We start from the raw sequence: 26,272 nt of genomic DNA, 5'->3' as shown, positions 1-26,272 counted from the left end.
TTCGTGAGGTTTCCCAGACGACATTCAAATGCAAGGCTGGGAGCAACACTTCCATTTCGATCATCGAATTACACCGCTTTGATATGAATGATCAAAAGTCGTGCGCATAGTAATGGCAGCGGCCGTTTGTCCGCACTTTCGAAGAATGACTTTCAGGACCTAGGTTATGATTGGAAGCGGGCGGGCGGGAATCATATGTTACTGCAGTTGCAAAATACAGGGCGAAACGGCCCGTTGGTTAACTCCTATGGAAAAAAAAAATTTGGCAATTTTTCTCGTTCAAGCTTTGAATACAAGTGTATAGTGAAGCTGCCGGACTTATCCTACCTTACATCGCATATACCCTCAAAGTCGAGGTCTCTCATAGGAGACGTTATCTCGAGAGCACGATTTTTCGCGCAAACGCAGGGGATCCGAGCCCAAAGTAACACATCCTACCTGTGGCAGGTGAGCTGCGTGTCACGCCCCTCACTTGATTTTGAGGTTGTGCACTTTGAATGGTCGGTCCGGTGCGTCTGGGAAGGGCGTGTAGCTCGGCCCGAGTAAGCTGCTAGAGACGATGATGACTTGCTAGAAAAGCCGAGGGCCATAACGATAGTAACAGCAGCCCCCTTTTGTGCTCTGTCGGATGCGCCATGAAAACGTCACTTGACGTATTCTTCAGTGCTCAGTATTGTTGGCGCGGATCAGCGAATAGGGTCATGCCACATGGTGGTTCACTGTGGAGGACGGAATCAGTCTTGAGCAAGTCCACCCGACCGTGGGACGGACTGAAAATTCTTCGAACCTGCCACCGCTGTTCAGCTGAGCCTTACAGTCACGCCGAGATTATAGGATCGGCGACATTCATTGCCCTGGCCCAAAACTTCATAAAGCCTATTGCGAGTATTGCGAGGTCCTTTTGTCAGACTGGCATTGACAGCGGGCGCAGAGTTTTGGAATTTCGGGTACAACTGACATTCATACCGCCGGGGAGCCCAGATGAAGAATCTCAGCCTGCTCGGCGAGGGACAAACCCAAGGGGATGTCATCAACTGAGGTAAGACAAAGGGGGGCACCACCTATGAGAAGTCCTGCAAATCTTTCCACAGCCATACGAACTGAGATGCGTATTAGGCGTAAGGGGCGGGCGCGTGACGATAAGCCTGGAAGTGATAAGGCGGTCCACTTTGATGGTGTTCTGAGAGAAACGCGGAGCTGGCGTCGCCAGGGAGCGGCGGATGGCGATTTGAATGAGGCTCAATTCAAAGGGTGGAATTCGCCGAGCAATGAAAAGAAGCGGATTTTCTTGCTTGTATGGGTATGATTGGCTATTCGTCTCCATGCTTTTGTCTCTGCAGGGGTGATCCCAGAAAGATTGGAGACTGGCGTAGCACCATCGTTGGAATCCTCTACACGAACGAAGCCTCACCCAACCTGCCAATTTTCTAGGATCAGGCTAACTAACAACAGCTGCAAGAGGCGCAGGAATTGCATGGTCGATCTACCGTGAAATCAGGCTGTCATGCAGAAGGGCAGAGCCGCATTTTCTGGCAGGCATCGGACGGCCCTCGCTGAGAACGACTAACAGAGCTGTTCAGCGGTCTAGAGCCTGCCTGGGATGCATGCACTCCACCCCTTTGCCGGTCTCGACTAAAACTAACACATGATTCAAAAATCCAATCCAAGTGCGGCTCTGCTGTGTTTCCTCCCTGTCGAAGTTCAACACGATTACTTGCACGCCCTCTCGTTCCCATATCCTGAATTTGGCCGATCCACGCCGTGGTTAGCCACCCCTGAACGGAGCCGCACGATTACAGAGAACGCTGCCCAAGGATGAGGCTGTACAAATGTCTCATTTCCGGGGATTGTATGCGGCAAATTATTGAAAGGTGCGGTTGAGGCTCTGCGGAACGTACCTTATAAAGGCACAATGGTGCGGTTTCTTCGTTCAAGCATTATGCACTTGGTTGCATTACCCCATCATGCACCAAGTCGCCTGATACCTTACCTAGGCTTTCTCTTTGGCCTGTGGCACGTATCACTCCGCCTTATGTTGCTGTGCGAACCACCCGACAACATCTTTCATTTTGCTCGGATGGTCTCTGGACGGGTTTACGGCAGCCGTCGAATTTGCGAGTATGCAACGGCTGCCTATCGAAATAATGACCTACATCACCAATCCTTTAGGTTTGCATGACATATTCAACCTCGCTCTTACTTGCCGACAATTCAGCTACTTGATCAATGATGACGATATCTGTAAGACCGCACTTGAGGTAGCGCAAAAAAGTTCTCTGTCTGAAACCTTTTGAGGTGCCTTGCTGACTTGGTGGCTTAGACGCACGCTTCGTATTCAGCTGAGCTCCGGGATATCCGCTCATCTAGACAATATGCCCGCGGCTTTCGTCGACTGGTCAAAATCCGAGATGCCATCGCCACAGCCTCGCCATACTCAGTAGCCGTCGTGGCCTGCGCCAATGACTTCATCTATTGCAACGGCATGCTATGCTATACTCTCGGCCCCGAACGGCTCCGTATTCTCGATCTCCATAACTCTGGATTTGAGGAGGTTGTAATCGATACTGCCGCACTGCTTCAATCCGTTCCAGATGAGAACCTCGGAAACAATAGCTACAAGTTTCGCCCCATTCATTACGCCGAGGGTATAGTGTCATGCCTCTATACTCCGCCCAAAATCGAAGGTCGCAGCCGTCTTCTGGTGCTGAACTTGCACGAGCGGAAGCTCCTTACGTGTCATCGTCTCGAATCGCACCAAAATATATTTGTGCGCAACACCCAGAATTATTTATACTACGGAACACATTCTTTTACTGGGGATGATGGCTTCAAGCGATGGGTGTTGAAGCATTTCAGCATCAGGGATAAACAGTGGGGCTCTGGTCACTTGGACTTGGAGGACATCGTTGGCTCAGACATTGGAGCTACGGTGTGCTTTGAGATCATAGATGATCACTTTTATGGGCTGTCAAGCCTATCCAGTTTCGATGTCTATGAAACGGATTGGACCTCATATTACCATGGGTTCCGCTTTCCGGTTGGTAGTTCACGCCCGCGAGACATGCAGCTGACATCAAAGAAGAAAATGTGGCGCCGTCAGCATCAAGAGGGACCAATCGACGACAGATGGAGCACTCTGAGTCTCGAGAAGGATCCAGCCGGAGGAAAACTTATGGCCGTCGAATGCCGACGTGAATATCTTGTTGGCGACTGTTCGAGCACCCGAAGCAGTTATCGGACAGAACTCAACTTTTGCGCCAGCGACGACTCTGACAATGATCACTCTGACTCCGAGTATGACGAGGATGAGGCGGACCATCCATCTGGTTCTACGTCTGCAGCCGCCACGACAACACCAACTCGAGACCCATCGACAGTTCACCGAGGCGATGATGGGTCAACTATCCCAGCAGCTACTTTTACACACTGCTTTATACGTTCTTATCACCAATCTTGCGAAACGTTTATGGATCTCATCAACGATCCTGCTGCCAGCGAGGCCATGGTCCAAAGACCACAACTACGTTCGATATCCCGCTCTAGTCCGGCCGGCCGTCAGCAGAGCTCCGGCAAGCTCAGCCAGGTCTCCTGCTGGCCGCAAAGCACGGATGCAGAGAAGCGGGATCCATCCCTCGAAGCTCTTGAAAATATCCTCAACCCGAGGGGCAAACAATTTCACGGACCGATTTCAGGGGCGATGGACGATCGGTCCATTGTCTACGCTGTCGGCCAACCCAGTCACCACAGCACACGGCCCCTCGTCTTCATCTCTTTCGACCCCTCTATTAAGCTTCGCGGGCTCACTTCCTGGCCTGGTGGTCCAACGGGAGCGTCCCTGGCTCTGCAAAAGCCACGGTCTTGTGAGACCAGCTCAATGGGATGCTATCCAACCCCGCAGTTGATGCCAGCTTCTGCAATGGCATCTCGAAATGCATCTTTTAGCGAAGGATGCATGTCAGACAAGAAAGAGGCCGCGTGGGGTAGCATAACCCCGGCCATGTACTCGGACAGCCTGCGAAACATCGGAACACCTACTGGCTTCAATTTTGCAAACTGCGGCGATCATTGAACATCCTTACCGGCGCTGCTGCACAGACAGCCGATAATTGCATCTCGACTGACCGGTCCAGACACTTCAACGTTGTTTACACGTGGTTGAATCTCACCATATCGACATCGAAACGGCTACCAAGGCGGTGATCACTGACCGCTGCGAGGTACTTTATCTACGTCCTACAGACATAGGCCCCAGACGAAGGTGCCATCGATGGACATGGGTTGGGCTTGGACTAAGGCTTGGGCTTCTGCAGAATCTCCTCAACTGCTGCAGGTAGCCCAGCTCAGCGTAACCTGGGCACGTCGCTTTGCACTTTAGTTTCGCGACAGGGGTTTCAGTTGCCTTGTTTTTCAAGCTGTGCGGCTCGTCCCCGCCTGGGAGCCCGTGGTTCGCACGATAGCTGCTGTTCGCCTCACCTTAGTCTGTGAGCTACTGTCCTACCCCGGCCAGAGGAAGGGGCTGGTTACATTAAGCGAGCAACCGAGTGAAGAGGCCCAGCATGCCAGCATAGGTACCTATTATATCAAGCTTTGCGTTATAATTCCTTGACATCCCCAGTTGCAATAAGCCGCGTGGTGTACACATGTAATCAAGCTGATCTTCCGCATCGGGCTAATACGCATAGGCTGCCTTAGCAGCCAAGGGGCCATGCTTCGAGTCCCTCTCGATTGGATAGATGGAAGCCAAGCTTGCCTGCCTATCAAACGAGGGCGGCCCTGTCTCTGGATCGTTCCAGAGAGATGCACTTCATGGCCACGAGTGCCAGCCTGCCTTGATACGGAGGGGCTTGCAGTAGAGACATGCGTCTCCGTAGCCTGCTTGCCGTGGAACATAGTTTGATGTTGAGCGAAGGCAGGTGATTTATCACAGACAAGATGTGACCAAAAGAAGCCGGGGCTGCAGAGACATGCATGTTGCAGCTTGAGGTGCTTACATGTCCAGAAACCGTCGCAACTCGCACGAGGGGGAAAGGCGGGGGGTTCGATTTTGAACTTGATGCTGCATGCATTTACAGACAAATGGTTGCTATTGATAAGACGATCTGCAGATGGGAGCATTGGAACTTGGAAACACTGCAGAGTGTGGGATTGAAGCTTGTTATTCTGTCGTGCAACTGTATCCCCCACCTCATAGTCTCCCACACCAGGCACCGGAAAGACAGTCCGGTAGCCACGAAGGCAGCTCACAACACCAATCAGCCAATTTGTCCCTGGAATAGAAACATTTAGTCATGATTTTTGGGAAACAAAGAGCGAGATCGGTGATGAATAAACGAAGTGTAAAAAAAGTAGGTGTGATCAGAAGCCCATGCCCAGCCTTGCAGCAACGTCCTTTTGCCTGCCTGTTGCTGTGCCTCCTTACACCCAGTAGTCTCATGCAGATGAGGCTCTTGTCTTTGTGTCACACGCCCTTCGCAAGACTCCACCCGGAACTTTGCCCGAGGGAAAGCTTTGCTTGACTCCCCTACTTCACATTCCTCCCCCCCGTTGTCCTGCTCTGTGTTTTCCGGCTCGAAATGACAAGCAGTCCCTTCTGCGTACGCCAAAGACCCCAAATGCAAGTTATTTCGCGCTCCCTTTAATGTCCTCGCAGTCGTTCATTAGGCGCCTTTTCTGGCGCATGTATTCGGGCGAAAAATCAAAGAACCTCGTTCATTGTGAGTGATGGCGAAAGTCTAATTAACTGTTCAACTTCACATAGTTGCCTGCAAATCCAGCTGTTAGCCAACGGTTGCGCCACCGTCAAGATTTGTGTAAGTAGAAGAAACCTACCAGGGAACTGGCCGCTCTTGCCATTTAGTTTTCCAGTCCACCATTCGTTCTCATTCTTCGTGCGGCTGACAATCTCGATGATGTCGCCGGCCCGGAAGCTCAGGTCACCTTCTGCTTGTGCGGCATAGTCGTAGAGGGCGGTGACAGTCTCGGCGGTAGGAGCACCGCTGAGTCGGCTAGGCTTAGGCTTGGGTGGTGGAGGCTTTGCCTTCGACTTTGCGGCGGCGATGGCGGCGAGTCCAGGGCTAACAGTTCCTCCGTTGGTCGCAGGAGGCGAGTAGGGAGGAGGGGGGTTGGCTTCGCTGGCTTCTGCCTGCTTGCTGTATCCGCCATACTTGGATGTTGTTGTTGTAGACGCAGCAGATGACGAGGGCCCGGCGGTAAGGAGCGCTTGAGGCTTGCCGCCTTCGAGCGTAGGACGGGCGCCGTACTTTACCGGAGGACGCTTCTGGCCGGTTGTCTTGAACTTTACGATGGACAGCTTCTCGGCTTGCTCTTGGATGTCGCCGCGCTTCTTGTGGAATGCTTCTAATACGTCGAGGGTAAGGTCGAAGTAACCAATGTCGCAGTGCTGCATCTTCTCGTGCAGTGTATAGAAAATGTTGAGTTGCATGTAATAGAAGGACTGGAAGAGAGGACGGATAAACTCTTGCTCAAGCTCAAAGAGGCGAGGCAGTTCTTCCTTGAGGAGGTCGTTGAAGTAGTTGAACTCTTGGGTGGCCTGCTCAACGTCGTTCTCGGCCTTCCACAGCGCCTTCTCGTCCTTGGCGGTCCGATCTTTCTTGTCCTGCAGCTTTTTCAGGGTCTGGCGGTGGCGGTCGTAATCGAGCTTCTTGTGTTCGCGCTTCAATGCCGTCTTACGAATAACCTTGACAACATCGAGCAGTTCGTTCGCGGGACGGATTACTCTGCTCTCAATCATCTCGAGCTCGGGCGCAAGGGTCTCCTGTAGGTCTTTGACAATGGCCTCGTACTCCTCGCAGGCGCGGATGCCGTCGGGGTTACCCTGGACCTCGATACTCATGGGATCGGACACGCGACCGGATATGGGCTTGTAAAGCTCGCTCATAGCCTTGCTGAACTCGATCTGGTGGCTGAGCATGCCGTTGATGGCCTCGAAGTATTTCTTGGATTCATCGTGTAATCGCTTGGTCTCGGTTTCGAGCTCCTGGAAGCGGCGCTCGGAGTCGATGTAGACGGCATCCTTTGTGTGTTCGCCAATGTTGAAGCGGGCCTTGAATTGTTGCGGCGCCTATCGCGAAAGACCCAGCAAGGTCAATAGTCAGCGTGGATAGAGTAGAGGAGACGGGTGGCTCGTCGCGTAACGTAGCGGAAGAGACGGAAAGACCCCTCATTTGGTGGAAACGAAACACACGTACCCGAATGACGCTTTTCTGGAAGCCCCGGAAGCTCATGGCGGGGTGGAGTTGTGATGGTGATGTATGGGATTAGGAAGGAGGACAGTTGTGCCAATGAGGAGCAACAGCGGAGGAATCGTGGGATAAGGTTATGACGAGGGTGTTCGCTGTCTGAGGGTATTCCACGTCCAACCTTATGAGGAGTGGGCTTTCGCAACCTGATTGTCGCTGGTGACGACGTAGGCGTGGCTGTGTCAGTCAGCTACCGCGCTTGGCTGTGGCGCATATGGTGCCCTGATGCCGATTGCCAGGAGCTAAGACGCTGAATGGAGCGCTGGAGCGCTGGGGGGACAGCTTTGGCGGGTGCCTTGACTGGAGCAGGTACCTTAGGACGGGTTTCGGGCGCAAGACGGTCGTGGTGAAGTTTGGTGGTGATGACGCTAGGAAAACGCTTGTAGATCCCAAGGTAGAAGGGAGGGAGCGAAGCAGAAGAAAGATAGAAAATTTGAGAATTAAGGTACACCTATCCGAAGCATACAAAGCAGGAAATTGTGCAATGCGAAGTGAAAAAGCCAAGTGGGATATACCGGGACTCGAGTAAGTGGTTGACGCAGCCCAGTACTTTACTGCTATTACCGTGGGCGCCTTACCGGACGGGGTGGATGGGCTGGGTACCTTACCGCCGCATCATCACTGGGTACTTGAGGTAAGGAAGTGCTCCTTCGCGGTCGGGTTGGTCGCGGCGAAAGCGGTGGACGGGGAAAGAAAAGCGACCCCGAGAACCCGTTTCCACGTCCAAAGAGACCCCAGGACCCCGGTCCCCAGCACCAGCACAGTTTGTTCGGCTCAGCTCGTCCTGGGAGGCCTGTTACTGCACATTAGGTTTAGGTAATCGTGCTCATCTCCTTGGGCAGTGTGCGGGTACTTCGCCGGCCGTCTTGCCGTCCGGTGTTGTGCAAAAAAAAACCCTCCATCATCTCAGCTTACGAGAAGGGGCCCCTTCGGCCGACACCGACCACTACAGCCGGTAGCGCAATGCGTAGTAATTGAAACCACGAATGGGGGCGAGGAGAAAGGCTGTGCGTCATGATTTGGTGGGGCCCGGCCAATCACGGCACCGATTTTGACCTTATCACCGAGCCGAAATTCACCACCTCCTCCGCTTCTCGATCCGCTACTTGACTTTTTTTCTTCTCCCTCCTCTTCCTCGAAGCTCGCTACTCCCCTCTTCCCTACGCCATCTCCATCCAAACACATCATGGCTAGTATCACAACAAACGCCTTGAGGCAGGCAGGTCGCCTCTGCAGGCACTCAACATTTTCCGCGACTCCTTCGCGAGGCCTTTCCTCATTATCAAGGGTGGCGACAGCCCCGGCTCAGAGATTATCTCAGCAGCGCAGATATGTTTCGGAAACGAAGCGTGATAATGCGCAGGTTAACGTCGAAACCGCCATCAAACTCGACAAGAAGGACTTCATCGATGTCGTCCCTCAGTCACCAGATGCCTCAAACGTCATGGTCAGCCCCATGGCGGAGGTTCTGAAGCAGGTCACCACCATGGAGGAGGGCCAGCGGCCCATCTACCTCGACATGCAGGCGACAACCCCCGTCGACCCCCGCGTCCTCGACGCAATGCTCCCCTACTACACCGGCATCTACGGAAACCCCCACTCGAGGACACATGCGTATGGCTGGGAGAGTGAGGAGGCTGTCGAGACTGCTCGGTCGCACATTGCCAAGCTCATCGGCGCTGACTCGAAGGAGATCATTTTCACCAGCGGCGCAACCGAGAGCAACAACATGAGCATCAAGGGTGTCGCTAGGTTCTTTGGCAGGTCTGGAAAGAAGAAGCATATCGTTACGACCCAGACCGAGCACAAGTGCGTCCTCGACAGCTGCAGGCATCTCCAGGACGAAGGTTTCGAGGTCACATATCTGCCTGTTAAGAGCTCCGGCTTGATTGACATGGAAGAGCTCAGGGCAGCCATCCGCCCCGACACTGCCGTTGTCAGTATCATGGCGGTCAACAACGAGATTGGTGTTATCCAACCTCTCGAGCAGATTGGAAAACTCTGCCGGGAGAGGAAGACATTTTTCCACACCGACGCAGCGCAAGCCGTCGGCAAGATCCCACTGGATGTCAATGCCATGAACATTGACTTGATGTCCATCTCATCTCACAAGATATATGGCCCCAAGGGTATTGGAGCTTGTTTTGTTCGACGTCGCCCCAGAGTGAGGCTCGACCCTATCATTAGCGGTGGCGGCCAGGAGAGAGGCCTGCGAAGCGGCACTCTCGCCCCGCCTTTGATTGCCGGTTTCGGCGAGGCGTGCCGCATCGCATACGAGGAGATGGAGGTATGTTGGAATTTTCCTCTCTCAATTTCCCTACGTTTCTCCAATAGCTTGGATGATGATTCGCTTTACACATGCATGGCTTTCTGAATGTCCCGTGACAAGGACGTCCGTGTTGATTAATAGCAACCTGTCTGACCCCTCACCCATCTACCACCATTTTGTCTGTCGAAGATTTGGGAGTAGCATTGGCTGACAATTCGAACAGTACGATTCGAAGCGCATCAAGTACCTCTCCGACCGACTTCTCAACGGCCTCCTGGCTTTGGAGCATACGTCCCAGAATGGTGATCCTGAGCACTTCTACCCCGGATGTGTCAATGTCTCCTTTGCGTATGTTGAGGGCGAGTCTCTGCTCATGGCCCTGAAGGACATAGCTCTTTCCTCCGGCAGTGCTTGCACATCTGCCTCCCTAGAGCCCAGTTACGTTCTTCGTGCATTGGGCAACAGCGATGAGAGTGCCCACAGCAGTATCAGATTCGGTATTGGTCGCTTTACGACTGAGCAAGAGATCGACTACGTGCTGAAGGCGGTGAAGGAGAGGGTGGACTTTCTTCGTGAGCTCAGCCCTCTGTGGGAGCTGGTTCAGGAGGGTGTTGACCTCAACACTATTCAATGGAGTCAGCACTGAGGAACGACTTATGCTTCAACGAACATTACGCAACTAATCCTATCATCCTCCAAAGTCTGGGTTAAACAGACCTGCAGAAAAATGGCGCAGGCGCATCGCCCACGCCGCATCCCTCCTACCTGGGTTGCCTGTATTAAAACACATATTTGAGATACCTACCTTAGCAGCCGGCCTTTTGTTCTTGTGCTCAGGGATATGGAGTTGGAATCGGGGCGAACGAGGAAAGTCAGAGTTTGGCTGGCGTCTACGGGCCGGTTGATTTCAACATGAGGATACTTGGGCCGGTGATGATCTGGCGTGTACACTACCATACCTACTTTACGGCACGAATTGCAAATGAGAATGCTCTCCGAGCGACGGCCAAATGTATTTTGCAGTCGCACCTAGCGTGCAATGCCTGGCGAATGATATGCATTGTGTGTTTGAAGAATGCGCACAGCCGCGAGCTAATCAAGCTGGTAAGATGCATGCCGCTGGTTCCGTCCAGATCTCTGTTCAAATTCAAGAATGCCACGAGCTCGCCGTAATCCGGGACAGTCCAAGGATGGGCCGCAGGGCCCAATGCTCAGAAGTCAGGCACGCCGTCGCGCCATGCGATTACCCGATTGTCTGATTGCCTGGGATCTCGTTGCCAAGGCGGGTGCAGGAGTGCATCATCGAGCTTTCCTTCAAATGGACGCAAGATTTACAAGGGAAAGTCCAGGCTGGTCCTTATTACGTCTACGGTGGGCTCACGCGGCCACTGCGACACGTCTCAGTGTGCCGGAAGACGAGTGCGAAAAGGGGTCGGGACGGGGGCAAAATGGCGTTGGTACGCGTGCGTTAGTGTGTGGTGGTGAGGTGCGACTGAAGGTTGAGGTCGCGAAATGACATCATGGGGAGGCGCGAAAGACGCAGCAGCGCCCCTCCTTACGTTCCCCCTCCACACTGGCCCCTTCCTACACACCTGCTTCTGGTAGGACCTTCTCCAATATGACATCACTTTTCGATCAGTTTGGCCAAGCAAACGCCATCGCGACTTCCAAAATCACGATGTTCACATGCTGTCTGCCCCAGAGCTGAAGAAGCTATGACCTTTCCTTGTAGATAAATACCATTTCCCTCCCCAGACTTTAATGAACTTTTGATCTCCAACTCAACACATCAACACATCTTGACAAGACCCAACCACATTCAACCTACAAACAAACCACTTCTACCAATCACTTCCATCCACCCAAATAACCCAACATGTCCGCCAACAACGACAACACCTCTACCCTCAAGTCCTATGTGGACTCTGCCACCGGCGCCGCCCAGAACCTGATTGGCTCCCTCACTGGCAGCACCGCCGACCAGAACAAGGGCGAGGCTAAGCAGAACAAGGCTGATGTTGAGCACGATGCTTCTCACGCCACTGCGAAGGTTCCCGGCTTCACTGCTACTGCCTCTGGCGTGACCAAGGACGATCCCGACCGTGCCAGCGGTTCCTGGAACCAGACTGTCGGCTCCGCTAAGGAGACTGTTGGTGGCCTCGTCGGCTCTGAGGTACGATGATATTCGATCATTATTTACTGCTCCATTTGACACCTCACTAAAACACTGCAGAACCTTAAGCAGCAGGGTCGCCAGCAGAACCTCGAAGGACAGCAACAAGAGGCCAAGGGCCAGCTGAACGACTATACCTCCGGCATTGGAAACCGTGTCCAGGGTACCGTTGGCGGTGCTGTTGCCGGCTTGACTGGGGACAAGACTGGCCAGCAACACTACCAGGATATGCACGACTCTGGCAAGACTCAACAGCGTGGTGCTGAGCACGACATCCAGAAGCAAGCGGAAGCCAAGCAGTAAGGTAGATTGGTGGCGTTGCGATTATTATCAGTGGCGGTTTGCGAGTTCGGGACGTGATGGAATTGATACCCCCCAAAACACGAGAGAATGAATATCTTAGTTAGCCCTGCAAGTAGTTGATGAAATAAATCGTCTACTTCAAGCTCTTAGTCTATAAAATGCGATTGCTCATGATAAATTATGTCTTCATTCCGCATGATTGAAGGACTTCTCTGCCAGACACCAGTTCGTTGCCGTCCGCATTAGGAAAGTGGGTTGTGATGACCCCCAGCAATATCCCCGTAACAGATGTCACCAGCCCCCGCATGCTCCGCCCTGCAGGGCACTTTTGGAGGTTTACGTTGACAAAAGCAGCCTGTAGATAAAGTAATTCATTATTGACAACTCTCGACCGTGTGTTGGAACTGCCTCCGAACCGATCATAATCGCGGGAGAAGTCGACGGGATTCTGATCAGTTAATAGCAAGGTTTGGCCAATGTTCTGCAGCTAGCGGTGATCAAGGCAAGCTAACAGTACCAGTGACCTCGGGTTGCAGCGCAAGTGTGGAATGGCCCAGAATATGCACTTAAGCCCGCGCCTCTGACATCGCAGTGCAGCTGGAGTCTTCGGATGGCAGATGTTGGCGCATACACGCTGTAAGGTACCTGGAACCGAAGACAGGGCAGGGCATGGACTGACTGGGCGGAACACAACCAGGCGAATGGGCTGTCCTGACAGCGCGGCCCAGATGATTTACTTTTGCCGAGAATTGCCTGCAGGCCTCAGCCCCAGGTAACTGCGTTATGTAAGCTGCGTAGTTCAAAAAAGAGACTTTTTAAGACTGATTAATAGAGTACTTATAGCTACACTACTATAAATCCTCCTACGTCTAATACTACTATATCTTAGCTAATAGAGCTATTTACTATATTAAAGTTCCTAGAGTATTTAACTATATTATATCTAATACTTAATATAGGGTACTATTATTAATAGTAATTAGTATAACTTTAAGCTTTTACTAAATTTAGTGAATTACTAGTCTATATTACGTAATACTAAGAAAAGCTATATAAGTACTTAAAAAGTATATCTAAATATTTTAGTAGTTATTTAAGTTATTTACTATTAAAATATTTATACTTCTTTTAAAGTTAAAATAGTAATTAAAGAAGTTTAGCTAGAAATCAATATAATAATACAGATCTAAAATATAATTAAGGTTATTAGCAATATTATTATATATATTAGTAGTATTATACTAGTTAAAACTAAGGGCTATTAATATCTTAACTGTATTAAAAATGATATATATAATAAGGATAAAGTTATAATATTATAATCTTTATTTAGTTTAGCTAGTTATAGCTACGCTAATTCTTTCCTTTAGGGTTCTCTATAACCTTAGGAGATAAGGCTAAATATAGGTAGGATATCTGTTAATACCTTAAAGCTTATTAGTAAAAAAAAAACTCTTTCTAGAACACTAAAAAAAAACTGGGTAATAAAACCAAAACTTTTGCTGAGAATTCTCTCTCTTCATGGCGTTTTTGACCAACAGATCGCCTGTTCACCCCGCCATCGACACGCCGTTTGACCGCCTACATCTGCCAAATAATCTCCCCCTCTTCCACAACCCCTCATCCCTGGCAACGTCTTCCACCGCCAAACCAAATGCTGCGTTCCAGGCACAATTTCCTGCCTTCTTTCAACCTCCGCCCCGCCACTCAAAGCATTTCGACATTTCGCATGCATCTTGGTGGATGCCTACGGTTCGTTGCCCACAGAACGAAACGACAAACAGCGCAAAAAAATGCGCCACCACGGGCTACTGCTGGTCACACGCATCCAACCCTTATCCCCTCGTCCCAGCAGGAGGGTCGGCCCCATTGGATCGGTCTCGAGCCACGTTCGGCCCACCGTGAAGCCATGCTGGATACAGAAGTCGGCCACCGTCTGTCCAGTGACAGCTGGCGCTCCCTCCTGCAAGCGCAGGGGAGCGCGCCAACCGTGAGAGAGCCTACGAACGGCACCCGTCTTGGAGCGATCTCGGCGTCAGTCATTGGCTCATGCCGCCCAGTGGCTGCATGTCGCGAGAAGAGATGCAAGGGAGCCCGCACCGAAGAGGGGCAATGAGCAGCACGAAAGAGGAGGCATCATCAAACCATGCAGCATCTGGGCCTACCTGAGAGTATGTCACGCTTCCAATACCTTGCGCAAGTGCAAAGTCGTATTAGTAGTCACCGAGGATTCGTTTAGAGACCCTAGCACTTGCGCACACAGCACACTTCGGAGACGGGACGTCTTCATCCACCACCCTACCACCGGCGAGCCCTTGAAGCCCTCGAAGCCCTCCCTCCCCCGATTCCGTTTACACACTTGCATCGTCATCAAATGTTGCCTCCTCACGTCCATCACTTTCCGTGTCTTTCCCCTCCTTCTTCCAATCCATAACATCGCCCCGTTGGCTCTGTTGAAACCACCATAGACTGCAGTCATCAACATACTCACACCATTCTTCTGGATGTCGCATATTCCGTCGCATCATGCTGTTGTAGTATCACCTGTTGCAATTTACACACACGCTCCAACATGGCCGAGTCAGAGGCGCGCCAGTGGACGATCGTCCTTGTCCTTACCGCTCTCCTGCTCTCCTTCATCGTCCTATCCCAGATCATGACCACATACATAACCGCCTACCGTGACGCACCCAGCGAAATCAGCTCTTTAATTGATGCTGTCGACTTTTCAGTCGAGGAGAACGAGAGCTACGATCGCGATATCGCAAAGGTACAGCGCCTTGACGACAAACTGCGCCTCGGCCGACTGCTCCGTGAGATACAGAAAGGAGGCGACGATTTACGCGAGCAGATCAATTCCATGCTTCTCTCCGACGACACAACCACTTTGCGCACACCTGCCCGCCTTCTGTGGGCAAACAAACGCCGCGATCTCGAAGAGCGCGTGCGCAGGCTCGATCTCGTGAGGATGCGGTTTCTCGTTGTGTACATGGGCGTTGTGGCAGAGAGGGCCAGCGCGACGGCGGAAAGACATGCGGCAACGCCGGTGACGCCCCCGGCGACAGATCCGGAGAAGTCGCCGCTGCCCTTCACACCCCCAATGATGCACCCCATGAAGGCGAGCCTGACGCGCGCCCTGACCGAGGAGATTCGCCAGAAGCCGCCGCTGAGGAGGCTGACTACCCAGGCTCTCGGCCATCACGCAGATACGCAGCCGGGCTACAAGATGGGATGGGCAGGCGTTGTCCAAGAGTTGCAAAGGAGCCCCAAGCTACACAAGCGGCGCACCTCCATTGAGCGATCGATCGAGCAAGAGCTGGTCAACTCCAGGGTGAGTCTCCGATCGGCCGGGGAGGGTTTGTCATCGACCTCGGATCATCGATGCAGACATGGGCTATCATGATGATACGATTATCGACTTACGACTACAGGATACTACTATCACGACCTATGACGACGCATATGCATTCACAGGAAGCAGAAATTTGCATGGCCTTAGTACCAGGCTAGGAGCAACATCTTTTGCGGCATCAGCATGAAGCGTAGCGGCACGTTTTGCGCGGCGCCTATTTGGCTTTCGCGTTTTGCTCAAGACTCACATAAAATTTGTACGACAATCATGTGGCGGTACCGGCGCTAAGGTTTTATGAACAGGAGCAAGCAGTGAGAAGACGTTGCGGCTTTTCTTTTTGGTCGTTGCCATGGAGAGTTTTACTTCACTTCACTTAGATGAGATACCCCCTTCCACGGCACTACCAGCCCCCTGCTTTCACCTGTGGACTACGTTTCATGCAGTTAGCTTAGCACTCTCTTCAGGTCAATCCATCAAAGAACTTTCTTGACCGTAGACGTACCTTATTTTTCGACCAGACCGGTGAAAGTCGATGAATTAGTGACTAGGCAGCTCGACATCATCGGGGCCTGTGCTGTTCCTCTCGCCAACTGTCCCCTGTATTAGCCAGACTCAGAGTAATCAGTGAAGGATAAAAGAGTGCTCACCATCGAGAGCCACCAAGAAGCGGCTCACGCAGTTGTAGCACGCAACCTATGATTCTCATCAGCATCCGTCCAGGCCTCTGTCCCGAAGCAAGCTCACCGTCGTAGTAATCTCGACAACCTCCCTCTCGTTGAACAGGCCCTTGAGCACCGCAAAGGTCTCGTCCTTGACCCTCACGTTTCTCGTCATCTCATCGGCGTAGACCAACACGGCCCACTGCTGCTCACTCAAGACCTCGGGCCTCGCGCTCAGCTCCAAGGGCGCCTCGGTCTTGATGGCGTCCATGCCGGCAGTAGGAACGCCGGCCTTGACGGCGAGGGGCGCGTGGTGGCCCCATTCGTACCAGGCTTTGTTGACGACGGCGACGCGGGAGATGGCGAGCTCGCGCACGTCGGCGCCGATGGTGGTCTGGGTGCGGACGGCGCCGAGGAAGGAGTTCCAGCCGTCGGCGACGGGAGGGGCGTGCAGGAGGGTGAGGTCGAGAGCTTGGAGGGGCCGGGGGGCGCGGCGGGCTTCGATGCGGGATACGATGGCCGCGTCCTCGGGGGTGGTGGGGGGGGGAGGGTTGGGAACGTAGGGGAGACGCATTTTGAGGGGTGCTTGGGTTTTGAACGGGGCTTTGGCTGTGAGACTACCGATTATCCGCGGACGTGATATGTTTACGATTCGCCAGAATCTTGTCGATTGCATGAAATTGTCTCTTTATTGAAAGGACGGATGAAGCTGCACAAAAAGACTTGAGGGTTGAAGTTCATGAGCTTAAATGTTGGGAGGCGGGGTTGTAGTCTGGGTGTAAGTCCCGTCTCCACATCCCGAAAATCGGGCGGGCCGACGAGCTTTCTTCCCCTCACACTCCGGTTGAATGCTGTCCCGGGCGGTGTCGCGGTGCCGGTGCCGGTGGAGTATTCAAGAGTTTGTGGAGAGCACGCGATTGAACATTTCGTCGGACGGGCATGTTTGCGAAGGCCAAATGTCATCACCATGCCGAAGTGTTGTGTTGTTCGTCAAACACTGGGAATTTTGCCGCCTACGGATACACTGTGCGCTCTCCAACTGGCGATTTGATCGGCAGGGACCCCAAAATGTTACGATTGGCTGGGATTGGTTTAAAACGGTATGGTATTCTACCTAAGCGGAAGTAACTAACTAGCGGTGCGAGAGGCAAATCGTCTGATTGTAGTTGTCTGCCTAAATCTTGGTACTCGGGAGGTAAATGAGAAAGAGCCCGCTGTCCTGTTTAGTCCTGAGGACATCATTTGATGCAAAGGGTGGTTTTTAACTTCGTAACTACAACTGTCTAAGCAACAATAGCTACCTAGTAAGCGTTGCTGGAGCTGCCGGCGGCCCGTGGTCAACCTGCTGCACCTGCTTCTTAACCAGGTACCTTACCCTAGCTCTTTAGCACGTTTGGGGCGAGCTATCCCCGGGCAAGCAGCACTGCCTGTCGAACTCTACCTACCCCAGCAATTCATGGCACCTGGAGCCTGCTGCGACACGGTCACGTCACGTGTGGGCATCTGCTAGCGACCCACTTTAGTTCTTGGACCTGGCTCCCATTTACGCGTGGATTTTTACTCGCGTCGACCCGGCAGCGAACCTCTCCGATTCCAACCCCCTTCTCTCTGCTTCAACATCCGTCACTCGATCAGGCAGCGACGATGGGGGACATCAAAATCGACAGCAAGGCATTCCACGATCGCCTCTCGCGCTTGACCGGCGCTTGGAAGAACGACCTGCGCACCAAGGATGGCGTCTTCAATGGCGCCTCGTCCATCATTGTCATGATGGGCAAGGTGGAGGAAGTCCCCGAGCTGCACAAGAACAACGCCATGCATGTAAGTTGCCTCCCTCCCTTCTTGCCATCAAAAGCGGCAACCGCGATCGCGATGCAATTCGCAGAGTTGCGCTCAGATTGCGAAAATGAGACAGATGGCTGACTTTTTTCGTTCGCGACAGTTCTGGTTGCTTGGCTACGAATTCCCCACGACGATGATGCTGTTGACGGTCGACTCGATCTACATCCTGACTACGGCCAAGAAAGGTGAGGATGCGCTTCATCGAACTTATGCGCTTGCGACGAGCTACGACTAACCTCTTGTTCAGCGAAGCACCTTGACCAGCTGAAGGGCGGCCGGTTTCCCCTCGAAGTCCTCGTACGAGGCAAGGACGCAGCTGAGAACGAGAAATTGTTCGTCAAGCTGGCAGACGCCATCAAGTCGGCAGGCGTGAGTCATTCTTCATATGCGTGCTGCATTGGTTTCCGCTGACAATCTCCCCACAGAACAAGGTTGGCACCATCGCCAGAGATACCTCCAAAGGGCCTTTCGTCGAGGAGTGGAAAAAGGTCTTCGCCGACCAATGCAAGGATGTCGAGGAAGTTGACATCTCCCAAGCCCTCTCTCAGCACGCCTTTTCGATCAAGGACGAGACCGAACTGCGAGCCATGCGAACCGCGTCCAAGGCATGCGTTGCCTTGATGACCCCCTTTTTCCTTGAGGAAATGTCGGACATTCTCGATAAGGAAAAGAAGGTCAAGCACAGCGCGCTGGCTGATAAGGTTGATAAGAAGCTGGACGATGCCAAATTTTGGAAGACCGTCGAGCTGCCCAACAAGAGCAAGCTTCCCACAGATCTGGATCCTGCTCAGCTGGACTGGGTCCTGGGCCCTCTGGTCCAGAGCGGTGGCAAGTACGATCTCAAGATGAACTCGGAGAGCAACGACGACGTCCTGCACCCGGGAACCATCGTCGCAGCTATGGGCTTGCGCTACAAGTCGTACTGTTCTGCTATTGCTCGCACATACCTTGTGGATCCGAACAAGTCGCAGGAGAGCAACTACAAACTCCTCTACAACATTCACAACATGATTCTGAAGGAGGTCCGCGACGGCGTCGTTATCAAGGACGTCTACAGCAAGGCCATGAGCATGATCAAGGCCAAGAAGCCAGACCTGGAGAAGCACTTCCTGAAGAACGTTGGTTGGGGCGTCGGCTTGGAGAATCGCGACCCTACTCTGATCCTTAATGCCAAGAACTCCCGAGCCCTGAAGGACGGTATGACGCTCGTCATCACAACCGGATTCAGCGACATCGAGAACCCTCAACCGCAGGACAAGAACAGCAAGATCTATTCGCTTGTTATCACCGACACGATCCGTGTTACGTCCAGCGATGCCGTTGTCTTCACTGGCGAGACCCCGATCGACGCCGACTCGAATTCCTTTTTCTTCAAGGATGAGGAAGAGGCTCAACCGACGCCGAAGAAGGAAAAGAAGGACTCCCGTGTTGGTGCTGTTGCTACTAAAAACATCACTTCTACAAGGTTGAGATCCGAGAGATCCACCCAGGTCGACGAGGATGCCGAGAAGAAGCGTCGCGAGCATCAGAAGGAGTTAGCTTCCAAGAAGCAGAAGGAGGGTCTTGCTCGGTTCTCAGAGTCAACCAGCGACAAGAACGGTACGGAAGTCAAGAAGTTCAAGCGCTTCGATTCGTACAAACGCGACAACCAATTCCCTCCCAAGGTCCGCGAATTGCAGATTGTGGTTGATGCGAGAAATGACACCGTCGTTCTGCCTGTCATGGGCAGACCTGTGCCTTTCCACATTAACACGATCAAGAACGCCAGCAAGAGCGACGAAGGCGAATGGTCATTTTTGCGTGTCAACTTCTTGTCTCCAGGCCAGGGAGTCGGACGTAAGGACGACCAGCCCTTCGAGGACGCCTCAGCGCACTTCGTTAGAAGCTTGACGTTTAGGTCAACGGATGGCGACCGCTACCAAGAAATCGCGACTCAAATCTCTAACATGAAGCGAGATGTGAACAAGAAGGAGCAGGAGAAGAAGGAACTAGAGGACGTTGTCGAGCAGGACAAGCTCGTCGAAATAAGAAGTAAGTTGAAGTCGATACTGCCTTACAAGAGCATGCTAACGTGTTGCGCAAGACCGTCGCCCGGCCGTGCTTGATAACGTCTTCATTCGCCCGGCGATGGAGGGCAAGAGAGTTCCTGGCAAGGTAGAGATACACCAGAATGGTATCCGCTACCAATCGCCATTGAGCACACAACAGCGAGTCGACATTCTCTTCTCCAACGTCCGCCACCTCTTCTTCCAGCCATGCCAACATGAGTTGATCGTCATTATCCACATTCACTTGAAGGATCCTATCATGGTCGCCAACAAGAAGAAGACAAAGGATGTCCAGTTTTACCGCGAGGCAACAGATATTCAATTCGACGAGACGGGCAACCGCAAGAGGAAGTACAGATACGGTGACGAGGATGAGTTCGAACAAGAACAAGAAGAGCGCCGCCGCCGCGCTGAACTTGATCGTCTGTTCCAAGGCTTCGCCCAAAAGATCGCCGAGGCTGGCAAGAATGAAGGTATCGAGGTTGATGTGCCCATCAGAGAACTTGGATTCCACGGTGTGCCATTCCGAAGCAACGTCTTCATCCAACCCACGACCGAGTGCTTGATCCAAGTCGTCGAGCCGCCATTCATGGTCGTCACTCTGGATGATATTGAAGTCGCCCACTTGGAACGTGTCCAATTCGGCCTCAAGAACTTTGATCTTGTATTTGTCTTCAAGGACTTCACCCGCGCGCCATACCATGTCAACACAATTCCAGTCGAGTTTCTGGACCACGTTAAGGAGTTCTTGGACTCATCAGACATTGCTTACTCGGAGGGTCCTCTCAACCTGAACTGGCCGACCATCATGAAGACGGTCACAGCCGACACTCACCAGTTCTTCATTGATGGCGGATGGTCCTTCCTGCAGGCTGAGTCTGACGACGAGGGCGGCGAGGAAGAAGAGGAGGAGAGCAACTTCGAAATCGACGACGATGAGCTCGATGAGGCGTCCGAGTCTAGTGAAGAGGACTCCGATTTCGGCTCTAACGTGTCGGATGAGGATGACGAGGGCGACATGAGCGATGAAGACGAAGGCGAGGACTGGGATGAGCTCGAGGCCAAGGCCAAGAAGCGCGATCGGGAGAGCAACCTCGACGACGACGAAAGTCGCGGCCGCAAGAAGAGGAAGCACTAAGCGTAGTATCTTGATCATGCGGCGTGATATCACCGATGGCAGACCGCAGATACAGACGATAGTGGTCTTTCCATCTCAGCAGTGTTTTTATTATCCATCAGTGTATCAAAATTGTGTCGGCGTCTTGGGTCGCGAAGAGAGGGCTTTTGGTGAGGACGGGTCCGCCGCCTGAGAGCTTCAGGACGTCGGGGCAGATAGCTTTCTTATTAATCTAGGATTCGTGAAACATCTTTTCGTTCTACTGTTGGGCCCCTAGGGCTGAGATGGTTGGTGTCAAAACAGTGGCCTGGACCTGTTTATGGGCGGGCCATGTGAACCTGCCAGCCGCGTGATTTTCGGCTGTCTTACAACAAGAAGCTCTCTCACTCGATCAAACTGACGCCCAAAGCAATGGTTTAAATATGATCGAATTGCTAATCTAAGCTCAATTCCTTCCAAACTCCAAAATCCCTATGGTAGGCTAAAGACGGTCGGTTTTAGGGCTGTCTACCTCGCCTTCAGTGCAGAACAAAGCAGGGCCCCCTTCCGAATAACCCAGCCCGAAACGCAGGCGTAGACCCAAATGAGGCATTAAGAACAGCAAGCCATGGACCGCAAAAACGTCGAAAAAAACAATGCCAAGCCTCTCTTGGGCAAATGAAGGCATCTGAAGGAGGGCTTTGTCCGGTGTGTCAGAAGAAATGCCCAGGCCCCCTTCTACTCATACAATTTCATGTCAATCCATATAAATGCAGCATGCCAGCTCTGCAGTCCCGTGAATCAATGTGATCGTCGACCGTCTAGATACGACAGCGGAGAAACGATGCGTTGCCGTCCAACTGACGATGCGGTAACACTCGGCGCCACTGATGCCGGCTCAGAGGGCGAGGTGGCATTGGAAACGGAACGAAGAGGGCGCTGCGACTCATCGGCAGCCTTCTAGGCTTCGCCGGGACGCATTTCACGGCCGGTAGCCGTCGCACCGGTAGGACCAGCCTTGGACCCCGGAGCGTTGTTCCAGGAGAGGTAGGTGTGGTCACCCAGTTTTCTGGGGGTGTCAGTTAGGGGGGCTTCTTGTTATTGTACAAGGAGAGAACCTACCGCGGCCTGATGAGATGGGTGACAGTGAAGACCGCACCAAGAAGAATGCAGATACCGCCGACCACGATGTATGCGATGCCGAGGAAGGGGTTGCGGCCGCCCATAATAGTGCGCGTCGAAATCACGATAGACTTGGTGCCCTTGTATTCCAAAGTAGGGAAGTCTACACCGGGTTAGATCCGCATGACGATAGTGTACGCTAAGTACTTACTGTCAGTAATGTTGACTTCGTAAGTGCCCTCCTTCATCACGTCGTTGTCGTTCCTCTGGTACAGCTTGCTGAACGATGGGAGACCGGCGGTTCTCATCCAGACCTGGAAAGCTTGCCATTCCGCCAGGTTGGGCGGCGGGTTCTGCTCCGTATATTCGGGGTACTGGACTCTCCAGTTCGGAGGTGGGATGACCTCGTTGTAGTTGTACTTCGTTTTCCCGTACAGCGAGGCATCGGAGTCCCAGGCGATACCGGAGTTGTTTTTCATCTCATACAGGGTGTCATCTTGCAACCAGCGAGGGGAACTGAACGTATCGTTGAACATGGAATTCGCGATCAAGCCTTTGGAACAATCAGAAAACGCCTCTGCAATAAAATTTGAAGCCCGGAACTTACCACAAGGATAGATTGGCATATTCGTGCCGTTAACCTCTTCCGTCCTAAGGGGGTCACAGTTTGAGCTCGAGACCTTGTCCACGGAAAGGGGATCTCCCTTGAGCTGCTTATCCGAGAACGAAGCAACGTATCGTCTGTGGTTCTGGTAGAAGTTCGTGAGGTGATAGTAGAAGAGGACCGGGGGGTTGATGTCCTCGGGGATGTTGAATTGAATCCTGCACTGTGTCGTCTCGTATGTAATGCCACCCGTCGTCGTAATATTGACCTTTTCCGAGGCCCAAAGGGCATTCTTGGTCTGGTCGCTACTCTTAAATGCGGTGGAAATATACTTCGAGTCCATGACGCTCAGTGTCTCCGTCGCCTCCTTCGCGCAGTCGGTATATTCCAGCTTGATCTCTTGCACCTATGCATTGTTTCCTGATCAGTAGTTGCTCGCCTTGGGAAGGCGCAAGGGGCACCTACCTTCGCGCTAGCATACAAGAGGAGTCCTCCGATGGGTGCGAAGATGATTCCAATGGTGAAGAAGAGAGGGAGAACCGTCTTGGGCGTCAGGATCGGCCTTGGATCGTCAGCTATCATCGCCACATGTCTGTCGTCGCGAATCTGTCAGAAGACTTACTGCCATGCCTTCAAACGCTGCTGGCGAAACGCCGTATCTGTTGAAATGTCCGCATCAGCTCAAAGTTCGTCGCGTTGGAGATTCCACCAGTTCCGCGTCGACCGAGGGTGGTTTTAGGAGGTGTTCCGGGGCTTCCACGTACTTGCGGGTCGGCGGCTCTTCTTCTTCTCCTCCTTCTTTCCTTTGTCATGCTGCGAATCGATAGAATCGGCGTGATTGACGCCTGGCGATGGTTCGGGCATCTTGGACAATCGTGCACTCGCTGCGCGCGATTGATTCTGGCGTCGGATGGGGGATTGGTGGTAGGTTGATGTCTTGGGAGACGTCCCGGGATGCGCAGGAGCGACTCCCAGGAGTTGAAGTCAGCCCGTGTGGCTTGGCATTGATGCACGGTTTGGGTTTAGCGGCGTGGCTGAGCGATCCACTCCTCGTCAACACAGAGCAGCGCAGTCAGCACCATACAGAGAGTATGGACGCTGTGAGCACGGGCAGGCTCTCTGGCTCGGAGCATCTTTGTGCTATGGCGGCTATTGCGGATCGCTAGCATCGGAACAACCAGACGTATGGGTGGTTTTGCAACGTGTGGTCAGTATAAGACCTTTAAAGTTCTTCACTTTGAAGTGATATAGTGTATTAAAGTATACTTTTTAGAAACTCTGTGTTACGACCTGTAAACAAGGATAACAGCTGAACGACCCACTTAGGCGTCAGACGGCTAGGATAGGACATTTATACTATAGGATCATAGGAATAGCAGGGACTTACTTAGAATAGAAGAACTATAGTATAAATTATATAATAATAAGATAAAGAACGATTAGTAGAGTATAAAAAAGAACGTTTAGTAATTAGTTAGTATTATTAACTAATTATAATTATTTATATATCTAAGTAATTATTTAGATATAAATAAAAAACACTATTTAGGACTTATATATAATATAACTTAAACTAGCTTTATAGTTAGACCTCTATAGCTTTTTAGTAATTAATTTTATATTTATCCTTAGGATATTTTTAGCTTATTTTTATTATAAATAACTTATAAAGTCTAAAATTAATTATTTTAGCTTTTAAAAGCTAATCTTTAATAAAGCTTATAACTTAAACTATAAACCTAATATATTATTACGATATATTAATTTTTAGTTTTTATTAATAGACTTTATTATTAGATAGCTAACTATAGTATTTTAATTGCTTTTATTTAGTAAATTAACTATTAATATTTACTAAATAGTATAAAGAAAATATCTTCTTATATTTCTATGAAATCACTTATTTTCAGCTTCTCTATTAAAGAAGTGACTTATAACATAATATAGAAACTTAGTAACTATAAAGTAAAAGAAGGTTTAGAAGAAGATAATAATAATAAAGAATTTAAATAACAGCTAGTAAAAGCGAATAGTAATATTAATTAAATATAAAGTATATTTAATAAAAACGTTTAAACTATTAATAAGCTTTAAGAAGCTTTTTGATAAGTTATTTAATAAGTAGCTAAGCTTAAAAGTAAGAATTAGACCTTTTAGGCTACTATTAATATTATTATTACACCTCTCTATAGGGGATAATAAAAACTTAAGCTTAATATACATATTATTTATAGTAAGACTTTTAGAACTTTTAAAAAGTTTTTAATCTAAGTTAAAAACTATTAAAACTTTTATTATAAAAACTTTACTGATAAAACGAAGAAAATAGTATATATAGTTGTTTACTTGAAGAGAAAAGCTTTCTAATAGTTTAAATTAATTTAAAAAGAGTATTTTAGGCATAAAACTTTTAATAAATATATTATAGAGACCTATAATATCTATACTAATTTCTAAAAGTTTAAAGATATATTTCAGTTATTTTTTTAGAACCTTGATAAGAAATAATAAACTAAAAAAGACTTTTTATAACTTTAGTAAACTAAATCTACTAAAAACTATTCTACTCATTTTAGATAATTTAGTACTTAATTTGATTTTACTAAAAAACCTTAAATCTTTATATTTTATTAAGGACTTAAAAATAAAATTAAAAATAAAATTATTAAAGTTAACTAACTTAATAACTTCCTCTAATATATTAAACTTGTTATTAAGATTAATAACTAACTTTTTAAATAATAAGAAAAGTAAGGCGATAAGTAATAAAACCTAAACTCAAAACACAAATACTAATAATAACTAGAATAAGTTTAATAGTTAGTAAAATAATAATAAACCCTATAATAACTAAAATAATACTTAGTAAAATACTACCTATAGATAGTATAATAAACCTATAGATCTTAGTATAACTATTGAAAATGATAATGAAAAACCTTACAACCCTAAATATTATAACTATAAAAAAATAAGATATATTACTAAAAACTACAGATAACCTAAGAAATTTAACTAGCAACTAATACTTAAATAAATTAAGTAGATTAGTATAATAACTAAAACCCCCTATATATCCCTCTCTTAAATAGAATATTATAATAATAAATACTTTATATATTATAGTAATAAAGAGGCTTTAGGATATTAGCCTAATAACCTAAACTATAAGAGAACTAGATATAATATAATTATCCTTAAGACTAAGACTAAAACCTTTATAATAGCCTTATAAACTAATACTAAGATAATTAAAAAGACTACTAAATAACTAAATAAAATAATTTAAATATAATAACTTAAACTTATTAATATATTAGCCTTCTATATTATTAATAAGTAAACTTAGGTTATTTATAATAATTTTAACTTAAACTTTATAAGCTATAATAAAACAACTTAATAGATAATTTAGGATTTAGAAACCTAAATCTAATAAAAAGTAAGCTAAATCTATTAATAAAAAGTAAGATAGTAAGTTATAAGAAATAATAAATAATATATCTTATACCTCAAAATAGCTTAGACTTTATAGCTATAATAAG

General features: G+C 49.8%; 8 protein-coding genes across 8 annotated transcripts; 5 read left to right on the top strand and 3 right to left on the bottom strand.

The window, feature by feature from the left end:
• Window positions 1-2,144: 2,144 nt before the first annotated feature.
• On the top strand, window positions 2,145-4,069 carry CGCA056_v013236 (uncharacterized protein; the record flags this gene model as incomplete). The annotated part of the gene is made up of 2 exons (XM_037328480.1): window positions 2,145-2,258; window positions 2,321-4,069. 2 exons carry the CDS (start codon window positions 2,145-2,147, stop codon window positions 4,067-4,069), a joined length of 1,863 nt encoding a protein of 620 aa, XP_037172565.1.
• Window positions 4,070-5,736: 1,667 nt separating this feature from the next.
• On the bottom strand, window positions 5,737-7,244 carry CGCA056_v013235 (Regulator of cytoskeleton and endocytosis; the record flags this gene model as incomplete). Its single annotated transcript, XM_037328479.1, has 3 exons — window positions 5,737-5,762; window positions 5,830-7,081; window positions 7,209-7,244. The coding sequence occupies 3 exons, from the start codon at window positions 7,242-7,244 to the stop codon at window positions 5,737-5,739; spliced, it is 1,314 nt and encodes a 437-aa protein (XP_037172816.1).
• A 1,201-nt stretch (window positions 7,245-8,445) lies between these two features.
• Window positions 8,446-10,174, top strand: CGCA056_v013234 (Cysteine desulfurase; the record flags this gene model as incomplete). The annotated part of the gene is made up of 2 exons (XM_037328478.1): window positions 8,446-9,546; window positions 9,752-10,174. 2 exons carry the CDS (start codon window positions 8,446-8,448, stop codon window positions 10,172-10,174), a joined length of 1,524 nt encoding a protein of 507 aa, XP_037172564.1.
• A 1,230-nt stretch (window positions 10,175-11,404) lies between these two features.
• Window positions 11,405-12,004, top strand: CGCA056_v013233 (uncharacterized protein; the record flags this gene model as incomplete). Its single annotated transcript, XM_037328477.1, has 2 exons — window positions 11,405-11,701; window positions 11,762-12,004. 2 exons carry the CDS (start codon window positions 11,405-11,407, stop codon window positions 12,002-12,004), a joined length of 540 nt encoding a protein of 179 aa, XP_037173219.1.
• A 2,572-nt stretch (window positions 12,005-14,576) lies between these two features.
• On the top strand, window positions 14,577-15,407 carry CGCA056_v013232 (uncharacterized protein; the record flags this gene model as incomplete). The annotated part of the gene is made up of 1 exon (XM_037328476.1): window positions 14,577-15,407. One exon carries the CDS (start codon window positions 14,577-14,579, stop codon window positions 15,405-15,407), a length of 831 nt encoding a protein of 276 aa, XP_037172819.1.
• Window positions 15,408-15,893: 486 nt separating this feature from the next.
• Window positions 15,894-16,589, bottom strand: CGCA056_v013231 (uncharacterized protein; the record flags this gene model as incomplete). The annotated part of the gene is made up of 3 exons (XM_037328475.1): window positions 15,894-15,946; window positions 16,004-16,049; window positions 16,101-16,589. The coding sequence occupies 3 exons, from the start codon at window positions 16,587-16,589 to the stop codon at window positions 15,894-15,896; spliced, it is 588 nt and encodes a 195-aa protein (XP_037173455.1).
• A 1,070-nt stretch (window positions 16,590-17,659) lies between these two features.
• SPT16 (FACT complex subunit SPT16) lies at window positions 17,660-21,043 on the top strand (the record flags this gene model as incomplete). Its single annotated transcript, XM_037328474.1, has 5 exons — window positions 17,660-17,836; window positions 17,958-18,042; window positions 18,105-18,226; window positions 18,283-19,888; window positions 19,941-21,043. 5 exons carry the CDS (start codon window positions 17,660-17,662, stop codon window positions 21,041-21,043), a joined length of 3,093 nt encoding a protein of 1,030 aa, XP_037172567.1.
• A 918-nt stretch (window positions 21,044-21,961) lies between these two features.
• Window positions 21,962-23,591, bottom strand: mug89 (Meiotically up-regulated gene 89 protein; the record flags this gene model as incomplete). The annotated part of the gene is made up of 7 exons (XM_037328473.1): window positions 21,962-22,070; window positions 22,124-22,286; window positions 22,335-22,676; window positions 22,731-23,133; window positions 23,193-23,289; window positions 23,350-23,386; window positions 23,492-23,591. The coding sequence occupies 7 exons, from the start codon at window positions 23,589-23,591 to the stop codon at window positions 21,962-21,964; spliced, it is 1,251 nt and encodes a 416-aa protein (XP_037173112.1).
• Window positions 23,592-26,272: the final 2,681 nt, after the last annotated feature.

This window comes from Colletotrichum aenigma (assembly GCF_013390185.1).
Source record: "Colletotrichum aenigma strain Cg56 chromosome Unknown KSG_Cg56_contig09, whole genome shotgun sequence".
Taxonomy (NCBI): Eukaryota; Fungi; Ascomycota; class Sordariomycetes; order Glomerellales; family Glomerellaceae; genus Colletotrichum; species Colletotrichum aenigma.
The sequence above is the reverse complement of the archived record's forward strand: the minus strand, read 5'-3'. Positions and strand labels throughout refer to the sequence as shown.